The sequence below is a fragment of the Mustelus asterias genome, chromosome 25 (assembly GCF_964213995.1).
Source record: "Mustelus asterias chromosome 25, sMusAst1.hap1.1, whole genome shotgun sequence".
In the NCBI taxonomy this organism is placed as follows: Eukaryota; Metazoa; Chordata; class Chondrichthyes; order Carcharhiniformes; family Triakidae; genus Mustelus; species Mustelus asterias.
The window spans coordinates 25,541,151-25,565,555 of record NC_135825.1 but is presented as its reverse complement, the minus strand read 5'-3'; the positions used below and the strand labels follow the sequence as shown (position 1 = coordinate 25,565,555).

Below are 24,405 nucleotides of genomic sequence, written 5' to 3'. Positions count from 1 at the left end.
GTCTTGGGGTGAGCGTGGCTGGAAAATCATGCCCTAAGTCTTTACCCATCTCTATTCATCTCTAGACGTCTCCTGGCTCTGGGTTATGTGCTTTCATACATAATTGTGTGGACAGTAATGGTACTCAGTCTTGCATTAACCCTTTCTTTACCAGACTCTACTACTACAGGAAGCTGCCTCGATGTATATGTCAGCCTCCCCATGCTGTGGGGGATGGGGGGGGGATGAGGGTGGGGGGGTGGTAATAAAGTTCGACCACCTGTTTGAGTGCCAGTAAAATGCCAGCAGTAGTGTGAAATGTCCATTAATAGGCCAGTTAATTTGACCAATTGGCAGCCCGCTTTCAAAACATGACCATAAACAAATTAACTGAATGCCACTCATTGCTATTTTGGATGCCATTGGCTGCCACATATGCTGACATAACAATGCTGTCTACAACTTATTTTTTTTCAATTGTCTCTGTAACTCATTAGGATGTTCTGCGAACAATGAAAAGATGTCAGTGGAAACTTCTCCCAAAACAATTCTAAGTTTCAAATTCGCATAAAAACTGGAGTCAATACTGCTGGCTTTTTCAGCGGGATTTTCAAAATGAATCTCCCACACTCGGCACTGCAGAGTGCCTCAGCGTGAATCACGCTGAAATTCAGTGGGCAGGCCCAGCTCTGATCGCTGCCCCCCCTCCCTCTGTCACTCAGCCCAATTGCAGAGTGGCAGCGGGACCCCCCGCCCCCCGACACCAACACCGATCTCATCCCCAGTGGTCCCGCCCGCTTGGCTCTTCCCCTTGCCTGGTGGGCACTGATAAGGAGGGCATTGGCACTTTGCCTTTTGGCACTGCCAAGCTGGCAATGCCTGGGGGCACCACCCCCAGGCCCGGCCCTCTGGGGGGCCTCAATGGCTCCCCTTCGCTCCAGCAGGGTCGGGCCATCAGCTCCTCGAAAGTAGGGAGCTATACTAAATCCTGCGGGAGTGAACCATTCCTGGCAGGGGGGGAGGCGCTCGGGGACCCGGAGATTTCAGTCCCGGGCCCGTTAATTGTATTCAAATAGTATTTAAATTAGTATTAATATAAATTATTCAGCTCCCTGCCGATTTCTGACCAGGCTGGAAATCCGGCACTCGGAGACTTGCAGAGCCGTGTCACCCAGTGGGAAGCCTGTGAAACGGCCTCCACTCGAGTCTCCCCGCTGGGAAAATCACCCCTGTTATGTAAGTTTCAATTCACATTTCTATGTTTCTTAAATGCCTCAGAGGTGTTGGCAATGTCTCAAAAGTATTCCTTTGATTGACTTTCAAGTTTCTCTTAGCCAAAATATATGCTGCCTGGTGAATTTTTATTTTATAATTATATTTCTTATCATTACTAAACCTGTTTCTTTGATCTTGAAGTTTCCTGATTACCTTTGGGTTGGAAATGGAAATAGTGGAGGAAGTGTATTAATATTCTGAAATTAGCCCAGAATATGTTCAATCAGCCATGGAGATATCGGTCTCTTTTCTTCCACACTGGATTGTTGGAAGTTTCTTTTCTAATATGCATGATGCAATGAATACAAAATGGTTTAATATTGACATTTATACATATGGGACATATAGTCAATAATATCCTCGAATAATGCTTTGATGAAATGGTATAGGAAACCTTTAGTTGAAGTTAATTATTTTCTGGGATTGTTTCATAGAATCATACAATTCCTACAGTGCTAAAGAGGCCATTCGGCCTAACTAGTCAGCACCGACTCTCTGATAGAGCATCCCTGTAACCCCACACATTTACCATGGCTAATCCATCTAACCTACACAACTTGGGACACTGAGGGGCAATTTAGCATGGTCAATCCATCTAACTTGCACATCTTTGGACTATGGGAGGAAATCGGAGCACCCGGAGGAAACCCACGCAGATTCCGGAATAATGTACAAACTCAGGATTGAACCCGGATCCCTGTCACTATGAGGCAATAGTGCTAATCACTGTGCCACCATGCTGCCCCATGATGTAAATTAAATGTGACACATATATTTCCATTCTTGAAAATCAACTTAATAGCAAAATGCCACTCAAACAGGTGATCAAACTTGGTGATGTAATAGTGCCAGCCAAATTATTTAGGAATGCTTAGTGGCCTTTCAGTAACTGCATTAAAGATTTCCATTAAACTGTAATGAAATAGTGTAGGTGGTCAAATCATGGGCCAAACTGTAAGGTAGATCTGTGGCAATAAGAGGTGAATAAATGCCAATTAATATTTTCCCTTTTGTGCAAAAACACTTCCTTGGATCTGAAACAATTATCAGAAAGAATTTGAGTTACACAGCAATCTCCAACTGTCTTTTGTTTCCTCTGAAAATCTTACAGAATGGCAATCCTGACAACCCGTATTGTAATGGTATTGAAGGAATTCTTGAAGCGTATCATCGGAGCCTCAAGACAGTCCAGCTTTATGGACCAACAAACTTTGCGCCAGTGATTAATCACGTAGCCAGGTAAAATGAGCAACTCTTTCGCACACTACTTAGGCAGTCTTGATTTTTTTTTCAGATAGATGGACCAGGTAAATTTGAACGTGCGGTTTCCGGAGATCCAATCCTGTTAGAAATTTCCGTGCGAGGTGATACTCTTGAAGTTCAAAAGATATTGGAAATCTGTTGAAAGAATGAATAACACAAGAATTAAGTTGATTTTTTCCAACTAGTCACGTTTTCTATCATACATTGCTATCTGGCGTAAAATGGCAGTTTCTAGTGTTGATTAACTTTGCAACGCTTTGTGTTGTTTAAATAATACTGGTAACAAGTTTCTACAATGTATTGTACAGCTTAGTGCAATTTGATAGACCTGCATTTGAATATATGTACGTGGAAATCTCCTAGTGTTATCTACTCCACAACATCTCCATGTTAAACAAAAACTTACATACAATTCCTTTATAAGAACTTATGATCACAAAATGTGGCCATGTATAGTTTTGAAATAATGGACAGACTTTTAATGGCCCAATGGCAGTGGGGGTGGAGCTGTGAACTGCAGCAAGCCACTCAAAAGTCCATTGACTTCAGAATCCCACTGGCTTCAGGGATCAGTACATTTCACCCTCTGTAACTAAGCATTTATAGTAGGAACTTAGATTATTAACATAGAAACATAGGAGCAGGAGGAGGCCATTTGGCCGTTCGAGTCTGCTCTGCCATTCATTAAGATCATGGCTGATCATCCAACTCAATAGCCTAATCCTGCTTTCTCCCCATAACCTTTGATTGCATTTGCCCCAAGTGCTACATCTAGCTGCCTCTTGAATGCATTCAATGTTTTGGCATCAACTACTTCCTGTGGTAATGAATTTCACAGGCTCACCACTCTTTGAATGAAGAAATGTCTCTTCATCTCCGTCCTAAATGGTCTATCCCAAATCTTCAGACTGTGACCCCTGGTTCTGGACTCCCCCACCATCGGGAATATCCTCCCTGCATCTACCCTGTCTAGTCCTGTTAAAATTTTATAAGTCTCTATGAGATCCCCCTCACTTGTCTGAACTCCAGCGAAAACAATCCTAACCTAGTCAATCTCTCCTCATACATCAGTCCCGCCATCCCCGGAACCAGCCTGGTAAACCTTCGCTGCACTTCCTCAAGAGCAAGAACATCATTCCTCAGAAAAGGAGACCAGTTGTCTGTCACGTTTTGTTGATGAACTAATAGTTACTCAAAAAAATGTTCATCTGTCAAAATTTTCTCAATAATAAATAATGTATTATCCAAAATATAACTTAAACCAAGTTTTAAAGAAACACTTCGTCAATTACAGATTTATCCAATCAGTAATCCTGTGTGTGAGCAGATTAGTGAGTGGAATGGAGGTGGGATTTGCAATGTAGTAATCTGAAAGGGTTGGGTAAGGGAATCAAAGGTTATCGGGAGTTAGATGGGAATGTGAAACTCAGCATAAATAGCTCAGCCGCGATCTTATTGAATGGCCTAGCAGGTTCAAGGGGCTGAATGACCTACTTCTGTTCCTATTTTGTATGATAATATGTTCGTGTGACAAGGACAGTGTGAATCCACTTCTCCTGGCTCTTCTGCATCCTCTCCACCCCTCTGCCCAAAAGAAAGCTGCAGGGTCTGCACTAATTACTGTCAAAAATCTGAGAAAACCCTAATTCTGGCATGCTTTTCATCAGATGTATACTCCCTATTACAACTAGATTCATGGCCCCTTTCTCCAAGTCTTCTCCTTTTAGCCTGCCCACATAAGAGGACTAAAAACTGTCAACACTTACAGTGTTACTTAACTTTTGGATGAACCCATTCCTTACAGACTCTGGAGGTTCATTCCTCAATATCCTTCATGACAGATTTCCTTTCCTGGTGCACCATAACCTGTCACACACAAGATCCCCTGCAAATGCTTCCAGATCTGTGGAGGCCATTCTGGTTAATCCTGAGATCAGTTTCATTATCATCATAGGCTTCCCCACAAAGCTGATGTCCCAAATGTTATTGCTTGACTTAATATTCTTGCATTCTTCTGACACACTATTTTAAACTGGGGGGATTTCAGAACAATGGTCCAATATTTCCAACAGTGTTGCTCCCCTTCTCATAGAATCCCTACAGTGCAGAAGGAGGCCATTTGGCCCATCAAGCCTGCACCGACAACAATCCCACCCAGGCCCTGTCCCCGTAACCCCTTACATCTACTCTGCTAATCCCCCTGACACTAGGGTCAATTTAGCATGGCCAATCAACCTAACCCGCACAACTTTGGAATATGGGAGGAAGCCAGAGCGCCTGGAGGAAACCCACGCAGACACGGAGAGAACATGCAAACTCCACACAGTCACCTGAGGCTGGAATTGAACCCAGGTCCCTGGCGCTGTGAGGCAACAGTGCTAACCACTGTGCCACCGTGCCACCCTTATATAAAATACTCACTGAGAGAAGGTCAATCCAAATGGCATTGCTTATCTTGAATTTAGTGTGGAAAATCATTGGTCTGAGGTTCAAAACAGAAAAAAGAACAAGCGCACAAGTTAATTATTTAACATACAGTGGGGGCGGGGGTGGATCCAATTGTACTGATCCATCTGACCAGTGCACCACATAAACTTATGGAGCATCCAAGACTAATAATTTAAGTCCTGCAAGGACAAGAGTGTAGGAATGAAAGTGTTCTTGGGACCGGGGTTCGAATCCCTCCACGGCCGATGGAGGAATTGAATTCAATAAAAAATATCTGGAATTAAAAATCTACTGCTGGCTATGAAACCATTGTCAGAAAAGCGATTTGTACAGTGGAAAATATTTATCTCAGGTTAGCTTGAGGTAGGTTGTTGAGTTAATATATTGGGAACTCCTAGTCTAATAGCTGATTCAGATGCTGTCACTGGGTAAAAAGAGACTGTTCTATATATCCAATACAAACATCTACAAACAATAAAACCATCCAACTGTGACTTATGTGTAACCAGACTATAGTACTAGTAATCTCAGCAATTTAGTCAAATAAAGTATAAATGAATGATGGAATAAGCTGATCAGTAAATTCACACAAAGTAAAAAGTAAATTATTATATTCAGTTTTGATTCATAACCTCTCTATGTTTCAACCAGCTAATTAAACTCTATTTTGCCACGTGTTTTGCCACCCCAAATAAAGAATTAAGAAATTAAGAAAATCTAATTTTGGCAGAGTTTAAATCAGTTAAATATGTTAAATTCTCATTTATTCAGCTTTAGTGTGATATGTCAATTTTTTAAATTTTCTTTTAGCTCTTAATAAGTTTAGTTTAGTTTATTTATTAGTGTCACAAGTAGGCTTACATTAACACTGCAATGAAGTTACTGTGAAAATCCCCGCGTCGCCACACTCCCGCGCCTATTCGGGTACACTGAGGGACAAGTTAACATGGCCAATCAACCTAACCTGTACATCTTTGGACTGTGGGAGCAAACCAGGGCACCCAGAGGAAACCCACGCAGACACAGGGAGAATGTGCAAACTCCACACAGACAGTGACCCAAGCCGGGAATCGAACGCGGGTCCCTAGCGCTGTGAGGCAGCAGTGCTAAGCACTGTGCCACCGTGCCGCCCCTCAAAGATGGCAATAATTTCACTTCTGCTTGTAATCAAAATGTAACATTTCTGTCTGTCATGGATTATTCAGTGAATTATTTCTTATTTATATCGGGGTTAAAATTAGGACTGGTTCAATGATTCCCATTTCCTGGGCAGTAATGTGCAACTGTAGGCTGTTCCTATGAAACAAAAAGTAATTTGAGATGCTAAAATATTTGAATGTGGACTCTTTAGCCCTATTCTGTACAGCAACGTTGTAGGTAGCTGTCCAGGCAAGCATTTATTTCCTGCATTCACATTTCCCTAGCTTCAAAATGTTCTTTAGGGGGCCCTGACAAACAAGAATCCTTGATTGACAGCCAATGTCAACATTGAAGACTGAGTCTTCTGCAGTACAACTACGCAAAGCTAACTGCTTGATTAATGAGAGAGGTAACAACATGATTCCACATAAACTGCCCCTTGGCCAGGAGCTTCCAGTTTATATGAGAGTTGACAATAACCCACATAGTCATAAAGAATGGTCTATGTTTAGCAGACAAGCTGTAGTTTGAGAAGATTGAGAAGAAGAAGTCTGCACCACATTCAAAGTGATTTTTTCCTGGGACCTCAAATGCCAATAGCATCGGAGTATCAATATAAAAGGTTGATACTTTTTTAGATCTTTATAACATTGCAAATCTTAATGGTGGTTCAAGGCCTATAAAGCGCAAACCTTGCATGAGTAGATAAGCATTATGATTTGTTGTTTTCCACACCACACTGGCACAAACAAACAATATAACTGGTTCCCTCTTCCCAATGATGCTGGCAGTTTTGCTGAAGCTGCAATTCGTCCAACATTATTAAACCTGTGGAAGTAAAATGGAGAGGAAATAGAGGATAACCACCTTATCCAAACTCTAACCTCACCATCAAATGTCTCGACAACAACTTCTGCCAGAAACAATGCTGTTCCAACTCAACCTTAGCTTGTTTTCTGAACATTTTATTTATCAAGATGGTGCCGGAGCATAGCAACTTCTTGCCCCCAGCATATCCTCTAATTCTATCTTTTACTCTCGTTCTATTCTTTTAAAATTGTATTCTAACTCTTATAAACTCTCTAACAATGATGCTACATTCTGCACCCTCTCCTTTCCTTCTCCCCCTATGTAACATAGAACATAGAACAGTACAGCACAGTACAGGCCCTTCGGCCCACGATGTTGTGCCGAACCTTTTCCGAAACCAAGATCAAGCTATCCCACTCCCTATCATCCTGGTGTGCTCCATGTGCCTATCCAATAACCGCTTGAAAGTTCCTAAAGTGTCCGACTCCACTATCACAGCAGGCAGTCCATTCCACACCCCAACCACTCTCTGAGTAAAGAACCTACCTCGTACATCCCTCCTATATCTTCCACCACGAACCTTATAGCTATGCCCCCTAGTAACAGCTACATCCACCCGAGGAAATAGTCTCTGAACGTCCACTCTATCTATCCCCCTCATTATCTTATAAACCTCTATTAAGTTGCCTCTCAAGCTCCTCCGCTCTAAAGAGAAAAGCCCTAGCTCCCTCAACCTTTCCTCATAAGACCTACCCTCCAAACCAGGCAGCATCCTGGTAAATCTCCTTTGCACTCTTTCCAGTGCTTCCACATCCTTCTTATAGTGAGGTGACCAGAACGGCACACAATATTCCAAATGTGGTCTCACCAAGGTCCTGTACAGTTGCACCATAACCCCACGGCTCTTAAACTCAAACCCCCTGTTAATAAACGCTAACACACTATAGGCCTTCTTCACGGCTCTATCCACTTGAGTGGCAACCTTCAGAGATCTGTGGATATGAACCCCAAGATCTCTCTGTTCCTCCACATTCCTCAGAACCCTACCTTTGACCCTGTAATCCACATTCAAATTCGTCCTACCAAAATGAATCATCTCGCACTTACCAGGGTTAACCTCCATAGTCTATGAATGGTAAGTTTTGCCTGTGTAGGGCGCAAGAAACAATACTTTTCACTGTATCCCAATACAAGTGACAATAATAAATCAAATCAAAACACAGTTTTAAACTGCAGAAAATAAAGCCCTGTTACTTCATGTTATTTAAAAGCAGTTATATAAAAATATAGATTTATCATGTATGCAACACCGTAATAGAGAGTTAGAAAACCTTGGAGTGAAGAATTTTAGAGGTTAAATACTTTTTTGTCCCAGAAGATCAGTGATGTTGAGGCAACAGTTAGAGATTAGCATCCTCATTATCAAAAGAGGAGACCAGTGAGAATGGTTGGTAGACTAAGATTTTCCAATCCTTTTTAGCACCATATTAACCTATTTATTTTTAAAATTCATCCATGGGACATGGGCGTCGCTGGCTGGGCCAGCATTTATTGCCCATCCCTAGTTGCCCGAGGGCAGTTGAGAGTCAACCACATTGCTGTGGCTGTGGAGTCACGTGTCGGCCAGACCTGGTAAGGATGGCAGATTTACTTCCCGAAAGGACACTAGTGAACCAGATGAGTTTTTCTGACTATGGTTTCATGGTCAGCAGTAGGTTCTGAATTCCAGATTTTTTTATTGAATTCAAATTTCACCATCTGCTGTGGCGGTGTTCAAACCCGGGTCCCCAGAACATTAGCCGAGTTTCTGGATTAATAGTCTAGCAATAATATCAGTAGGCCATCATCTCCTCTGTAAATTTATATTTTAAATATTATTAGTCAAAATCTCTGCAACTTAACTGAACACCTGCAAAGGTGTGACAATACAATTTCAATGAAGAATGCACATTAAATCTCATGGAGGGAATATTTTAAATGTGTAGACAACTCTAGAAGTCAAAAAGCTTTGAGAATGCAAACTTTTGCCATCTTGTTGCAAATATGGCAATTTATATAAAATGCATTGAAAATGAATAAAGACTAAATGCAGTACTGGATTTGTGCAGTCATTCAATCAAAATCATATATTTGTTGGGGGGGCGAAGAGTGTGTGGAGAAGGAAACGTGATTTGTTTTCATGTACACACCTTAAAACGATACAGATGTTATATTGTTCTGAAACTTGTTCTCCCTGATGGAGATTAAGACATGTAAATTGGACCAATAAATATGCACTTACCGGGAACCAGTGACCGGTCAAAAGTGAAACCTGAAAGAAACACAACCCTGGTAGCTTTCATGCATATTAACAGCTTTTTAACAGCTAAGTACATGTACGTAACATGCAGAAATATCACCAGCGGCCGACGCTTAGTACTTTTAAAACCATTAATGGCAAGGATTTTAAATGTCCTGTATTTTAACAAATAACCTGTTCAAAAGTTCCAGTCAAGGTAATTACAGTGGACTTTTGAGGCAACCTTTGATGCACCCAAAATTGGTCCCTCCTTATGTGACAGTAATTCTTCTATTGCAAGTTAGAAATTTATGTTGAGAGCTCTTCTGCAGTAAACAGGGTCAGGATACCATTATACTGACGACATCTATTGGTCTGTAACCAATCTGAGCTACTTTTGTTGATTTGATCTGTCAGTGTGCTGACGGGAGAGGAGTGCCCGTGCATACTGATGGATTCCTCTTCAACATTATCATGTTGGACTTTGAAGAAAAAATCCAAATTATTCTCAAATCCCAAATCTCACTCAATCATCCATATCTGGGAAATGGTTTGAAAAGTGCCAATTAAAAGCTTGCTGAACCACACATAAAATGCCTCTCCAGACTAGTCCGTTACCGAATTAATGTCTTCAGAGGTAATTACATTATGTACAAAAACAGCAAGACATTTTGCAACTTGCTTCCCTCCTGAAAATGTCTCATACTAAACTAGAATCATAAAATCATACAGCGCAGAGGAGGCCCTTCGGCCCATCAAGTCTGCACTAACACATTAGAACACCTGAAACTCCCACCCAATCCCATCTGACAGCACGTGGCCCATAGCCCTGAATGTTATGATGTGCCAGGTGCTCATCCAGATACTTATTAAAGGATGTGAGGCAACCCACCTCCACCACTCTCCCAAGCAGCGCATTCCAGACTGTCACCACCCTCTGGGTAAAAAGGTTTTTCCTCAGATCCCCCCTAAACCTCCTGCCTCTCACCTTGAACCTATGTCCCCTCGTGACTGGCCCTGCAACTAAGGGAATAGCTGCTCCTTATCCACTCTGTCCATGTCTCTCATAATCTTGTACGCCTCAATTAGGTCACCCCTCAGTCTTCTCTACTCCAAAGAAAATAACCCAAGCCTATCCAACCTCCCTTCATAACTTCAATGTTCCATCCCAGACAGCAGCCTGGTAAATCTCCTCTGCACTCCCTCCAGTTGAATCACATCCTTCCTATAATATGGTGACCAGAACTGCATATTTTACTCTAACTGTGGCCTCACCAAAGTCCAATACAACTCCAACTGCTTTTGTAACCTATGCTTCGATAGGTAAAGGCAAGTGTCCCATATGCATTTTTCACCACCCTACTAACATGCCCTTCAGCTTTCAGAGATCTGTGGACAAACACTCCAAGGTCCCTTTATTCCACAGAACTTCCTAGTGTTCTACTATTCATTGAATACTTTCTTCTCAAATTACTCCAGCCAAAATGTATCACCTCACACTTTTCAGGCCACTTATCTGCCCATTTGGCTATTCCATCTATATCTTCTTGTACCCAAGACACTCCGTCTCACTGTTAACCACCCGTCCAATCTTTCTGTCATCCCCAAACTTACCAATCCTATCCCCCACATAGTCATCAATGTCATTTATATAAATGATGTATAATAGGGGGCCTAACACAGTACTCCACTGGACACTGGCTTCCAGTCACTAAGTAAGAAGTCTCACAACACCAGGTTAAAGTCCAACAGGTTTATTTGGTAGCAAATACCATAAGCTTTCGGAGCACTGCTCCTTCATCAGATGGAGTGGAAATGTGCTCTCAAACAGTGCAAACAGACACAAAATCAAGTTGCAGAATACTGATTAGAATGCGAATCCTACAACCAGCCAGGTCTTAAAGATACAGACAATGTGGGTGGAGGGAACATTAAACACAGGTTAAAGAGATGTGTATTGTCTCCAGACAGAACAGCTAGTGAGGTTCTACAAGTCCAGGAGGCAAGCTGCGGGGGTTACTGATAATGTGACATAAATCCAACATCCCGGTTTAGGCCGTCCTCATGTGTGCGGAACTTGGCTATCAGTTTCTGCTCAGCGACTCTGCGCTGTCGTGTGTCGTGAAGGCCGCCTTGGAGAACGCTTACCTGAAGATCCAAGGCTGAATGCCCGTGACTGCTGAAGTGCTCCCCCACAGGAAGAGAACAGTCTTGCCTGGTGATTGTCGAGCGGTGTTCATTCATCCGTTGTCGTAGCGTCTGCATGGTTTCCCCAATGTACCATGCCTCGGGACATCCTTTCCTGCAGCGTATCAGGTAGACAATGTTGGCCGAGTTGCAAGAGTAGGTACCGTGTACCTGGTAGATGGTGTTCTCACGTGAGATGATGGCATCCGTGTCGATGATCCGGCACGTCTTGCAGAGGTTGCTGTGGCAGGGTTGTATGGTGTCGTGGTCACTGTTCTCCTGAAGGCTGGGTAGTTTGCTGCGGACAATGGTCTGTTTGAGGTTGCGTGGTTGTTTGAAGGCACGAAGTGGGGGTGTGGGGATGGCCTTGGCGAGATGTTCGTCTTCATCAATGACATGTTGAAGGCTCCGGAGGAGATGCCGTAGCTTCTCCGCTTCGGGGAAGTACTGGACGACGAAGGGTACTCTGTCCACCATGTCCCGTGTTTGTCTTCTGAGGAGGTCGGTGCGGTTTTTCGCTGTGGCACGTCGGAACTGTTGATCGATGAGTCGAGCGCCATATCCTGTTCTTATGAGGGCATCTTTCAGCGTCTGGCGTTCAGGTGTCTGTTGCGATACTCCTCATCCGAGCAGATCCTGTGTATTTGGAGGGCTTGTCCGTAGGGGATGGCTTCTTTAATGTGTTTAGGGTGGAAGCTGGAGAAGTGGAGCATCATGAGGTTATCCGTGGGCTTGCGGTACAGTGAGGTGCTGAGGTGACCGTCCTTAATGGAGATGCGTGTGTCCAAGAATGCAACCGATTCCAGAGAGTAGTCCATGGTGAGTCTGATGGTGGGATGGAACTTGTTGATGTCATCATATAGTTGTTTCAGTGATTGTTCACCATGAATCCAAAAGGAAGAAAACGTCATCGATGTATCTAGTGTATAGCATCGGTTGAAGGTCCTGTGTGGTGAAGAAGTCTTGTTCGAACCTGTGCATGAAGATGTTGGCATATTGAGGTGCGAATTTGGTCCCCATGGCTGTTCCGTGTGTCTGGATGAAGAACTGGTTGTTGAAGGTGAAGACATTGTGGTCCAGGATGAAGCGGATGAGTTGTAAAATTGCATCTGGAAACTGGCAGTTGACGGCATTGAGTACTGAGTATTCGCATTCTAATCAGTATTCTGCAACTTGATTTTGTGTCTGTTTGCACTGTTTGAGAGCACATTTCCACTCCATCTGACGAAGGAGCAGTGCTCCGAAAGCTTATGGTATTTGCTACCAAATAAACCTGTTGGACTTTAACCTGGTGTTGTGAGACTTCTTACTGTGTTCACCCCAGTCCAACGCCGGCATCTCCACATCATGACTTCCAGTCACTAACGCAGCCTTCTGTCATCACTCTGTCTCCTACAACTGAGCCAATTTTGAATCCACTTTATCAAATTACCTTAAATCCTATGTCAATTACCTTCTTTACAGGTCTCCCATGTGTGACCTTGTCAAAGGTTTTGCTGAAATCTATATAAACTACATCGACTGCACTACCTTCATCTACACACCTGGTTAGGTCCTCAAAAAATTAAATCAAATTTGTTAGGCATGACCTCCCTCTAACGAAGCCATATTGACTATCCCTGATCAAGCTTTGCCTCTCCAAGTGGAGATAGATGCTCTCCTTCAGAAGTTTCTTTAATAGTTTCCCTACCACTGATGTGAGACTAACTGTCTATAGTTCCCTGGTTTATCTCTACAACTTTTCTTAAATAGCAGAACCACATTAGCTGTTCTCCAGTCATCTGGTACCTTCCCCGTGGCCAGAGAGGAATTGAAAATTTGGGTCAGAGCCCCTGCAATCTCCTCCCTTGCCTCCCACAGCAGCTGAGGGCACAATTCATAGAATCATAGAAACCCTACAGTGCAGAAAGAGGCCATTTGGCCCATCGAGTCTGCACTGACCACAATCCCACCCAGGCCCTACCCCATATCCCTACGTATTTACCCACTAATCCCTCTATCCTACACATCTCAAGACACTAAGGGGCAATTTTTGGCATGGCCAATCAATCTAACCCGCACATCTTTGGACTTTGGGAGGAAACCGGAGCACCCGGAGGAAACCCATGCAGACACGAGGAGAATGTGCAAACTCCACACAGACAGTGACCTAAGCCGGGAATCGAACCCAGGTCCCTGGAGCTGTGAAGCAGCAGTGCTAGCCACTGTGCCGCCCAATTTATCTAGGCCTGGAGATTTATCCACTTCTAAGGCTGCCAACACATCTAATACCTTGACCTTCTCTATGTCAATTTGCTCAAGAACCTCATACTCACTCTGCCTAAATTCCATACCATCATCCTCATTCTCTAGGGTGTAGATGGATGTGAAGTATTCATTCAACACTCTACCAATGTCCTCTGGCTCAAATCACAGATTGCTTTAACATATCTTTAAAAAAAAAGCCATTTAGAATTGCAATTCATTTTATCCTTGACATATCTTCTAATATTGTATTATTGGATAGTTGGATGTAGTCCAAAACAATAGCCAGATTTCCAATTCTCATTTATTCCAGATCAACTGATGACAATTAATGTCTGTCTGTGATATTAAAATATCACTTCTAGCACCTTACAGTCATCATCACTCTCATCTCCCGTACTCTCAAATGTTTTCCTCTTTAGAGATATATTTTTATCTTTATTTTTGCGAACTAACTTTATAAGATGCATAAGTAATCTGGCAAGATTTCTTCAGGTAAAAATACTTAAAATAGCTAACAGCTTGAAATGGTTATTATTTATTGTTTCAATCAGAATCGTAGAACCCCTACACTGCAGAAGGAGGCCATTCAGCCCATCGAGTCTGCACTGACAACAATCCCACCCAGACCGTATTCTCCTAACCCCTCACACTTAGCCTGCTAATGCCCCTGACACTAGGGTTAATTTAGCATGGCCAATCAACCTAACCCGCACATCTTTGGACTGTGGGAGGAAACCGGAGCACCCGGAAGAAACCCACACAGATACGGGAAGAATGTACAAACTCCACACAGACAGTGACCCGAGGCCGGAATTGAAACCCGGTCCCTGGCGCTGTGGGGCAGCAGTGCTAACCACTGTACCATTGTGACACCCCACGCTTGCAAAGTCAAGGCAAATTATTTTCTGCATCGCAGCTGGGCAAACTTTTTTAAAGTTTATTTATTAGTGTCACAAATAGGCTTACAATAACACTGCAATGAAGTTACTGTGAAAATCCCCTAGTCGACACACTGCGACACCTGTTCGGATACACTGAGGGAGAATTTAACGTGGCCAATGCACTTAACCAGCACATCTTTCGGACTGTGGGAGGAAACCGGAGCACCCGGAGGAAACTCTCAGACAGGGGGAGAACTTGCAGACTCTCCACAGCTGGGAATTGAAGCTGCGTACCTGGTGCTGTGGGGCAGCAGTGCTAACCACCTGTGCCACCATGCCGCATTACATTTTCACAATCTCAAAGCATTGGGATTCTTAATCCGGCTTAGTTAGGGACTGATTAGAGCAAATTTTCCAGTCTGCATGGTTAGCGCATCCAATGTGAAACAGCAGGCAATTTGGCCATTTGCCCACTGCTCACTCTGTTGAAGGCAATTTTCCAACTGGTAATACTTGACAGTGCAATAGCTTTAAATTGGCAATGACACTGCTACAAATTTTGAACCTGAATTGCATATTCTCTTGAGTTAGCATCTTGTTGCTCCTCTACAATCAGGATGATACCCATGCTGCCCAGTACCTGGTCATATGATAATGTGACCCGAGGACAGTAATGATAAGATGCTACGTTGTGTCTATTGGATAGAATAAACTTTTCCATGCCCCCAGGCAGATTCTCCAATATTTTAAAAGGTCTACTGAAAAGCACTGTAATAAAACAGATAAAATTATTTTTTATTCTTTCATGGGATGTGCAAGGCCCAGTATTTGTTGCCCAACCTTAAATGCACTTAATTGAGATGGTGATGGTGAGTCGCTTCTGCAGTCCATGTGGCGCAGTTACATCCGCAGTGCCAGTAAGGAAGGGAGTTCCCAGATTTTGACCCAGTGACAGTAAAGGAACGGCGATATAGTTCCAAGCCAGGATGGTGTATGGCTTGGAAGGTGGTGGTGTTCCCATGCATCTGCTGCTCTTGCCTTTCTAGGTGATAAAGGTTACAAGTTTGGGCGGTATTGTCGAAGGAGACTTGATTCATTGCTGTGATGCATCTTCTATATAGTACATACTGCAACCACTGTGCGTCGGTGGTGGAGGGCATGGTTGTTTAAGTGATGGGTGGTACCAATCAAGCAAATTGCTTTATTCTGGAGGGTGTTGAGTTTCTGGAGTGTTGAAACCACACTCATCCAGGCAAGTGGAGAGTATTCCATCACACTCCTGTCTAGTAGATGGTGGTCATGATGTGGAGATGCCGGCGTTGGACTGGGGTAAGCACAGTAGGAAGTCTCACAACACCAGGTTAAAGTCCAACAGGTTTGTTTGGTAGCAAATACCATAAGCTTTCGGAGCGCTGCCCCTTCATCAGATGGAGTGGATATCCACTCCATCTGACGAAGGGGCAGCGCTCCGAAAGCTTATGGTATTTGCTACCAAATAAACCTGTTGGACTTTAACCTGGTGTTGTGAGACTTCTTACTGTAGTAGATGGTGGATAGGCTTTGGGGAGTCAGGAGGTGAGTAACGCACCTCAGGGATCGCAGCCTCTGGCCTGCTATTGCAGCCACAGTATTTATATGGCTAGTCCAGTTCAGTTTCTGGCCATTGGTATCTCCAGGATGCTGACCGTGATGGACGTTGATAGCTTTTAAACCAACGATCATGGTTATATTGCATGCAGCATATGGAAGTACAAAATACAAGTGTCAGTGAAATTCAACCGTTTTAATATCACTGCATAATGAAAAAAGGTATTCTGTGCTATGCCTGTTAACTGACTAAACTCACTTATCAGGCAGGCAGTTCCTAAAACCAACTGCTACTATTGTTTTCCTAACATGGGGAGGAAAGCCAAAAACATAGCATTTGACTCCTCTCTCAGCCCTGTGTCAAGTAATTGGTTTACCAAGTTGATAATCAAGGCTGATAACCTGGATTTAGAAGCCTTTTGATCTGATATAACCTCATCTCCGATATGAGAGGACTTTGAGGATGGACACACTTGAAGCATTGAAAAGTAACAATTACTGATGCCCGGCTACCTAGTTTGCACACCAACTTACATAAATGAGCAATATACGCCGAGATACTATTGAAATCTTACTTAGTAGGTACAGCATTACATGCAAGTGTGATAATGGCCCTGATTTTAACTTCCTCGTGTGAACATGTGGCTGAAGAGGACAGTAAACCCTCCGAGTGCCAGGAGATTTTCACTCCTGATCCTTATCTTCAGTGTTCCACCCAGATGTGTTATTCTCTGTCCATACTTCCTATGAAATGAGCATCTGAAAAGGCTGGGATGGACGATTTATACTTCATTCTCTCTCATTCTACCTTGTTTTCTCTGCACACTAATTTTCTGTTGTGAACAAGTCCAGGTCTTTAGTTGGCCTTATAATAATTCCAATGTGAGCGGAATTTAAATCAATTCAATAATCGTCAAAGACACGTTTCAAATTAGATTTTCTTTAAACCATTAGTATCGATAATCCAAGAAGGATTGGGCATTTTTCAACTTGTCATCTGAATATGCCTTGTCAAAAGAAGCTACCAAAGTTAGTAAATCCTCCGAAAGCAAAAAAATGCTTTGGACGGATGCACAGGAATGGAGCATTAGTCCAGACATCAAACTTGTTCAACAGATCATCTTCACACACTTGTTAATATTCTTAATTACCTCCTGATCAAGAACCACATGGTGGTAATTTTAAAGAGGAATAACTTTATTAAGAAGTAGGTCTGGATTGTTTTTATGGCAAGTTAAAAATGCACGAATGAATCACTAGAACAATTTATTGTACAGAACATCAATCTTCATTCTTAAACAATGTTACTCATCTTTGATTCCAGGTCCAGACTAAGTCGTTTCTATATAGAGATTGTCCCCACTGTCTGTTAACATTGCGACCTGCTTGGTTGTTGCAATTTGCTTTCAGCGCACATCTGCACTACTGGGGTGATCTTTCTTGGCTATTGTCATGTTACACTGACATTTTCTGCATCTCTCAGCATCTCCACCACACGTTTTGCTGCAATATTCCACCGTGTTTCAGTATCTTCTTGATGCTTACCTCTCGCTCTTTGCCTTATACTACCTTGCAATGAAATTAGATAGGTGTGGACACCAGATGCAGAGTTACAACTCAGCTTGTCTCTCGCTCTCTTTCTCTTTGTCTCGCTCCCTCTCTCTCTATCTCTGTGCTCTACACTCCAACCTTCTCTCCGTTATTTACTTACTTCCTAGTGCTTTCCAGCATTACAATTTCCTCTTATGGGATCAAAATAGAAAATGCTGGAAAAATTCAGCGGGTCTGTGAAAAGAGAAACAGAGTTAATGTTTCGAGTCAGCATGACTTCTTCAGAGCTGGAGGGAGAAATGTGATTGATTATATTCTTTATAAGAGGGGTGTGGATGAAGCAAAATAGGTCAGAGATAGGTGGGAGCCAAGAGAGATTGCAACAAAGATGTGTAGGACACAAGACATTGTGAAGGACTATGGAAGGTGCTGATAGTGGGATAAAGGTGAGATAGCAGAATGTGTTAACAGGAGAACAAAGGATAGTGCTCAGTGAAAGCAAAACTTAAGAACAATTGACAGATGGGGGTGGTGTTTGTATTGGGACAAAACAAATTTGGTTTAAAATAGGGTCAAGATGGAGAAGAATGGTTGTTCTAAAGTTGTTGAACTCAGTGTTGAGTCCCGAGTTTCTAAAGTGCCTTATTGGAAGATGATCTGCTGCTCCTCTAGTTTGCATTGGGCTTCACTGGAACATTGCAGCTTGCCAAGGACGAATATGTGGATATGAGAGCAAGATGATGAGTTAAAATGTCAAATGACAGGAAGGTTGGGTTCATGCTTGTGGACTGAGCGCAGGCATTCAACAAAGCAGTCACCCAGTTTGTGTCTAGTCTCCCCAGTGTAGAGACCACATTGGGAGCAGCGAATACAATGGACCAAATTGAAGGAAGTGCAAGTGTGGCTTCACCTGAAAGGAGTGTTTGGGGCCTTGACTGATGAGGGAGGAGGTAATGGGGCAATTGTTACACCTTCCATGATTGCAAGGGATGGTACTGTGGGAAGGGAATGAGGTGTTAGGGGTGATGGAAGATTGGACCAGGGTGTCACGGAGGGAGCAGTCCCTGTGAAATGCTGACAGTGGGAGGGCAGGTGAGGGGAAAATGTGTTTGGTGGTGGCATCATGCAGGTGTTGGTGGAAAAGGCAGGGGATGATCCTTTGAAAGTGGAGGCTGGTGGGGTGAAGGGTGTGGTCAAGGAGGACCCTATCATCATTCTGGGAGGGAGCCGAAGGGATGAGAGCAGCGGTGCGGGGAATGGGTTAAACCTGGTTAAGTGTATCAGCCACATCATTCTCAGTTTTCTCAGCGTTCCGTCCCACTATTTCCCTTCTTGTTAATTCCCAGCTCCGATTTTCCCAGGTCGATAGTTCTCACTGCAGTTTGATTTCCTTGAAATTGTTTTCTCTCCACACATGGAGAATAGCCCACCTCTATGCTTTCATTCTGCTCGTGCTGCCCACAACCTCTACGATGCACTAAAGAATTCTGCTTCCTTCTTTCCCTGCTCACCTAATTAGACATTGATGCGCATCGGCCCCACTGCTTCTCCATTTTATAGTTCAGAGGCATCGACCTTTGTGGTCAACCTCACTTGATTGTATTTCATTATGTATCCCAGGAGAGGTCAGTAGCTTGCATTGCACAATCTATCAAAGGCTGACTCATGACCTGTGCAGTTTTCTTTCTTCACTGGAAACGCTTTTCAAGCCCTCCATCTTATCTGTGGCCTATCGTTTCCACTTTATTCGCGTTCTTTTCATGATTCCCTCTTTGCGAGACCTCCAGAATTTCACACGAAAAAAGTGGATGGAATCAGATTAAATCTTCAAAACAAAATCAAGAAAAACGCTGGTCGCCTTTATGACTTTGACTCTTAACAGCCTCCGTGGACTTGTTTGCTTGTGTCAGTCCTGTCCCCTACATAGCCTCTGCCAAATGTTTTGCAACACCATCATACCGTGCAGTCTTCTTGCCCGTCACTCTTGTAATTTTTTTGCTCTCTTTACTTCCACTTAGCTGGTCAACTGTGCAGGTGACAAATTCTGCTGTCATGTTGAAAATCAAAATATGGAACTAGAGGATACAGGTGTTCTGTCCTAGTCCTGTGAATTGAACCAACAATAGTCCATTCCCAACGATGAGCATAAACCAGTTTTGCAGAGGAAAATCCCCACTTTGGGTCATCTTGATTAGCATTAAAAGAATAATAGCACATTATCATATACTGAACAGGGGATATAAGATATAGGAGCAGAATTAGGCCCATTGAGTCTGCTCCACCATTCAATCATGGCTGATAAGTTTCTCAACCCCATTCTCCCGTCTTTTCCCCGTAACCTTTGATCCCCTTACCAATCAAGAACCTATCTATCCCTGTCTTAAATACACTCAGTGATCTGGCCCCCACAGCCTTCTGTGGCAATGAATTCCACAGATTCACCATCCTCTGGCTGAAGAAATTCCTGCTCATCTCACTTTGAAGGGTCGTCCCTTTACAGAGGCTGTGCCCTCAGATCCTAGTCTCCTACTAATGGAAACATCTTCCCCACGTCCACTCTATCCAGACCTTTCAGTATTCTGTAAGTTTCAATGAGATCCCCCTTCATCCTTCTAATCTCCATCGAGTACAGACCCAGAGTCCTCTAACGCTCCTCATACATCAAGCTACTCATTCCTGGGACCATTCACGTGAACCTTCTCTGGACCCTCTCCAATGCCAGCACACCATTTCTTAGATACGGGGCCCAAAATTGCTCACAATACTCCAAATGTGGTCTGACCAGAGCCTCATAAAGCATCTTAAGATGATAGGCCGACTAAATAGGTGGTGAGCACAGGAGCAAATTGGACAGGAGAGGGGCTTTTAGTCGAATCTCCTAAATATATGGGATTATATTTAGAATATAGAACATAGAAAAGCTACAGCACAAACAGGCCCTTTGGCCTACAAGTTGCGCCGAACATGTCTCGACCTACTAGGCTTACCTATAACCCTCTATCTTACTAACTTCCATGAACTTATCCAAAAGTCTCTTAAAAGACGCTATCGAATCCGCCTCCACCACCACTACTGGCAGCCGATTCCACACACCCACCACCCTCTGAGTGAAAAACTTACCCCCAACATCTCCTCTGTACCTACTCCCCAGCACCCTAAACCTGTGACCTCTTGTGGCAACCATTCCAGCCCTGGATAAAAGCCTCTGAGAATCCACTCTATCAATACCTCTCAACATCTTATACACCTCTATCAGGTCACCTCTCATCCTTCGCCTCTCCAAGGAGAAAAGACCTAGCTCTCTCAACCTATCCTCATAAGGATATTTTAAAATATCCTTCCTCCCTCTCATATTTAATGTCAATCCCGCATCATTTTTTTTGCAGCGATGGAAGCACTGTGCAAAATGTCAAGCTGCCAGAAATTCACTACATATTGATTAAGTCAAGATCTCACCTTTTGAGAACCAACAGAAAGAGTCATTTGTCTAAAGTGCACAATTATTTTGTGTAGATGTAAATGATTGTAATTTATTATGTGCTTTTCCCACAGTGAGGTCAGCGGTGTGTATTATGCAATCTGTCCAAGGCTGTCAGATATTTATGAACTTTAACCGGCTTGATGTTCTAATTAGTGGTGTCATTTTCTAATATCCACTCTGTCTGGTTTCTACAGATACGCAACAGCTGTACAAGATGGCTCACAGTACTTTGTTCTGCTCATTATAACAGATGGAGTTATCTCAGACATGGCACAGACTAAGGAAGCTATTGTTAATGTAAGTCCTGGTTTATTCCTGTTAATCTAGCAGATCATATTCACTGTGAATTGAATTCTAGTGAGAATCACCCTTGACAACATTTCACACTGTACCTACATCCAAAAATGTAATCAAATACAAAATCATATTAATAATTTCTTGTTCTATTATATATTGAGATTAAGCTTGTTACAAGAAGATTATATTTAATACAGTGGGGCATACATTTTGAAATGTGTATTTATCTCTAAAGTGTAGACAACATGATGTTTATCCAAAACCTTTCATCTTTCCTCATTTCTCATATAATGCAAAACTATTACTGTAGTTTGGTTGAAGCATTTAATCTTTTTGTTGCTCTAAGTACTTGATTACTGATGATGAAAAAAAAACAGCCCATTTTGTAATAGCAAAATACTGCGGATGCTGGAATCTGAAACAAAATTGGAAAATGCTGAAAAATCTCTGACCAATGGTCATCCAGACTCAATGTGCGGGATTTTCTGTCTGCGCTCGCCCCATGACCGGAAAATCTCACCTGAGGTCAACAGACCCACCACGATTCCCATGGTGGGCGGGATGGGAAAATTCCGCCCAAAATGTCAGCACTATTCTCTCTCCACAGATGCTGTCAGACCTGCTGCAGTTTTCCAGCATTTTCTGTTTTTGCTGTAGCCCGTTTTATAGGTTGATGGTGCTTATTTGGAAGCCTCTTAGACATCCACTTTGTACATCTGTACATGTAAGATAATTGGTTAACACGAACATACAGTTCTTAAAATATGCGATTGTTGGTTACATTCTTTACAAAGTAGGTGACAAGCGGTAGAAATGCTATCCAGTTATTTGATAAAGACAGACAAGACTTGAGGTAGGATTTTCAACAGCAGATGAAAAGAGGGAGGTGACCAGGCCACCTCAGGAGCAAGAATTCTCATCAGGATGATGGTAATGTCAGGGCATTTCTGATTCAGGCTCTTTCACCTTAACATTTCTCATACAGGAAGACTACATTCTTTGTGTTCTACCTGTGAGAACACATCCATTAAACACAATAGGTCCACTCTTACCACCAATGTACAATACAAGTCTGTCCAGCACTGTCATTTTCCCTGCTTAATCCCACCCTCCCATGGTCTTTTTGTGCCCGCGTTCGCCACGAACACAAATGACGACATGGGCACAAAATCCCGCGAGAGCTGGAAAATGAGAACCCTGCCGATGAGATCTCACTGTCTAATTCTCCCCCCCCCCCCGCCCCCACCACCTCCTACCATCACCCTGCCAGTGACAGAGGTTCCCACCCAGGAAGGTCAGGAACCTCAGTTCAATGCATTTAAATATAATTCATGGGCTTCCCACTGTATCATCCCCTCATGTTAGGAATTCCCCCCTTGCGGATGTGACGTTATGTCGGTGGGGATTACAGCTTTTGTAAAAATACGAACTAAGCCCAGGCAATGGGGAGCTGTCGGGGATGCACAGTTAGATATAGCCCCTGTGGGGGAGAGGAACATGACCAAGCACTGCTCCTTGCATTGCTCCCTGGCTCTTTCTGCTCCTGCCTCTGAATGGCACAAGTGACACAGTTCATCTTTTCAATTGAGAGTGGAATCCCTGATCATACTGACTGCTGTGCCCTGTCTCATCACTTGGTTATGCCACTATGCCCTTGATGGATCTTTTGGAGAACCTGCGTGCTAAAAGCTCATGGTACCACCACCCTTACATTGTATACCAGGAGGTCACTTACCATGCTGAAGTGGTGACACTGTTCAAAATGTTGCCTCAAGAGGGGATCGCTTGGGATGTACTGTGGTCATCTGTCCAGGCAGTACTTGCAGATCTGGATACATTCTTAATCTTGCCTTTGAATCATATGAAATTCAAGCAACTTCTGGTCTGCTGCTGCAAATATTTGGTCGTCAAGGCTGTGAGACCTTCAACCTCTGCTATGAAGGTTTTGTATTCCTGTAATGGCTATGTGGCAGTTCTCCTGGACAGTGCATTAGCTAAAGTCTGATATTTACCCTGTACACACTCTGTAGTAGCGTTGTATCTCAGAGTCGAAGTGGGAATTTCTGAATCCTGGTTGGCTCCTTTGGGATTTCTTTTGTGTTCAACAATGTTATGTATGGCTTGTGATCAGTCTTGATCTTAAACTGCCAACTCAAGCACACAATCAGAAAATTTCACGCATGCCCAAGCTGCTGTCACCAGGGGCGGCACGCTACCTCACAGCGCCCGGGTTCCATTCCGGCCTTGGATGACTTAGTAGAGTTTGCACATTCTCCCCGAATCTGTGTGGGTTTCCTCTGGGTGCTCCAATTTCCTCCCACAGAGGATGGTGAACTGTGGAACTCTTTCTGTGTGCAGCCTCCCCTACTAATATTGAAACCTCTTATCCTGTAAGGACTAAAGAGAGAGAGAGAGATGAGGCAATGCTGGCCTCTCTCACCAATGCCAATGCTAAATTGAAATCAGTGGGCGCATGTAGCAGTGCTAAGCTCTGTGACTTGCTGGCATTAATTACACTTAATTTTCCGGAGTTCAGTAGCACTTTGTTCATTTATTCTGCACTGTGACTCCTGCCGTCAACCAGAAAGGCATCAAGATTTTGCACCCACCTTGCTGTATGCACTCACGGCAATCATGGGTGCAAAATCCCTGCCAATCTGTTAAGACTTTGTGAAAGAAACTCCAATGAAGTATGAATAGTTAATTCATAGTGTAGATAATGCGACTTTTTATCCCGGGGGCATTATTTCGATTGGGTATGATTTTTTCTTAAATATTTTATTCAAACTAATTTTATGATTGATATTTTTGTCAAAAAGTGGCCTTCAACAAAATATTGCCATCAGTGGAAATTGAGGATTTTTAAAATGATTTTTGGAAATTCAAATGCTGGAAATTGGAAATTGAGGATCTCATTTATGATTTTTTTTGATTATAGATCTTTATCATCAAAAACATGCTTTACAGAGGGAATTGTTGAT

The 24,405-nt window shown here is 43.1% G+C and overlaps 1 protein-coding gene across 3 annotated transcripts in view; it reads left to right on the top strand.

Annotated features, from left to right (window-relative positions):
- LOC144479268 (copine-8) overlaps positions 1-24,405 on the top strand; it is a 652,766-nt gene that overhangs the window by 531,525 nt on the left and 96,836 nt on the right. For all 3 annotated transcript variants that reach the window (XM_078197938.1, XM_078197940.1, XM_078197939.1), the window contains 2 exons: positions 2,366-2,493; positions 21,322-21,424. In XM_078197938.1, coding sequence (XP_078054064.1) covers positions 2,366-2,493; positions 21,322-21,424 — 231 coding nt within the window. The remainder of the gene's footprint in view (positions 1-2,365; positions 2,494-21,321; positions 21,425-24,405) is intronic.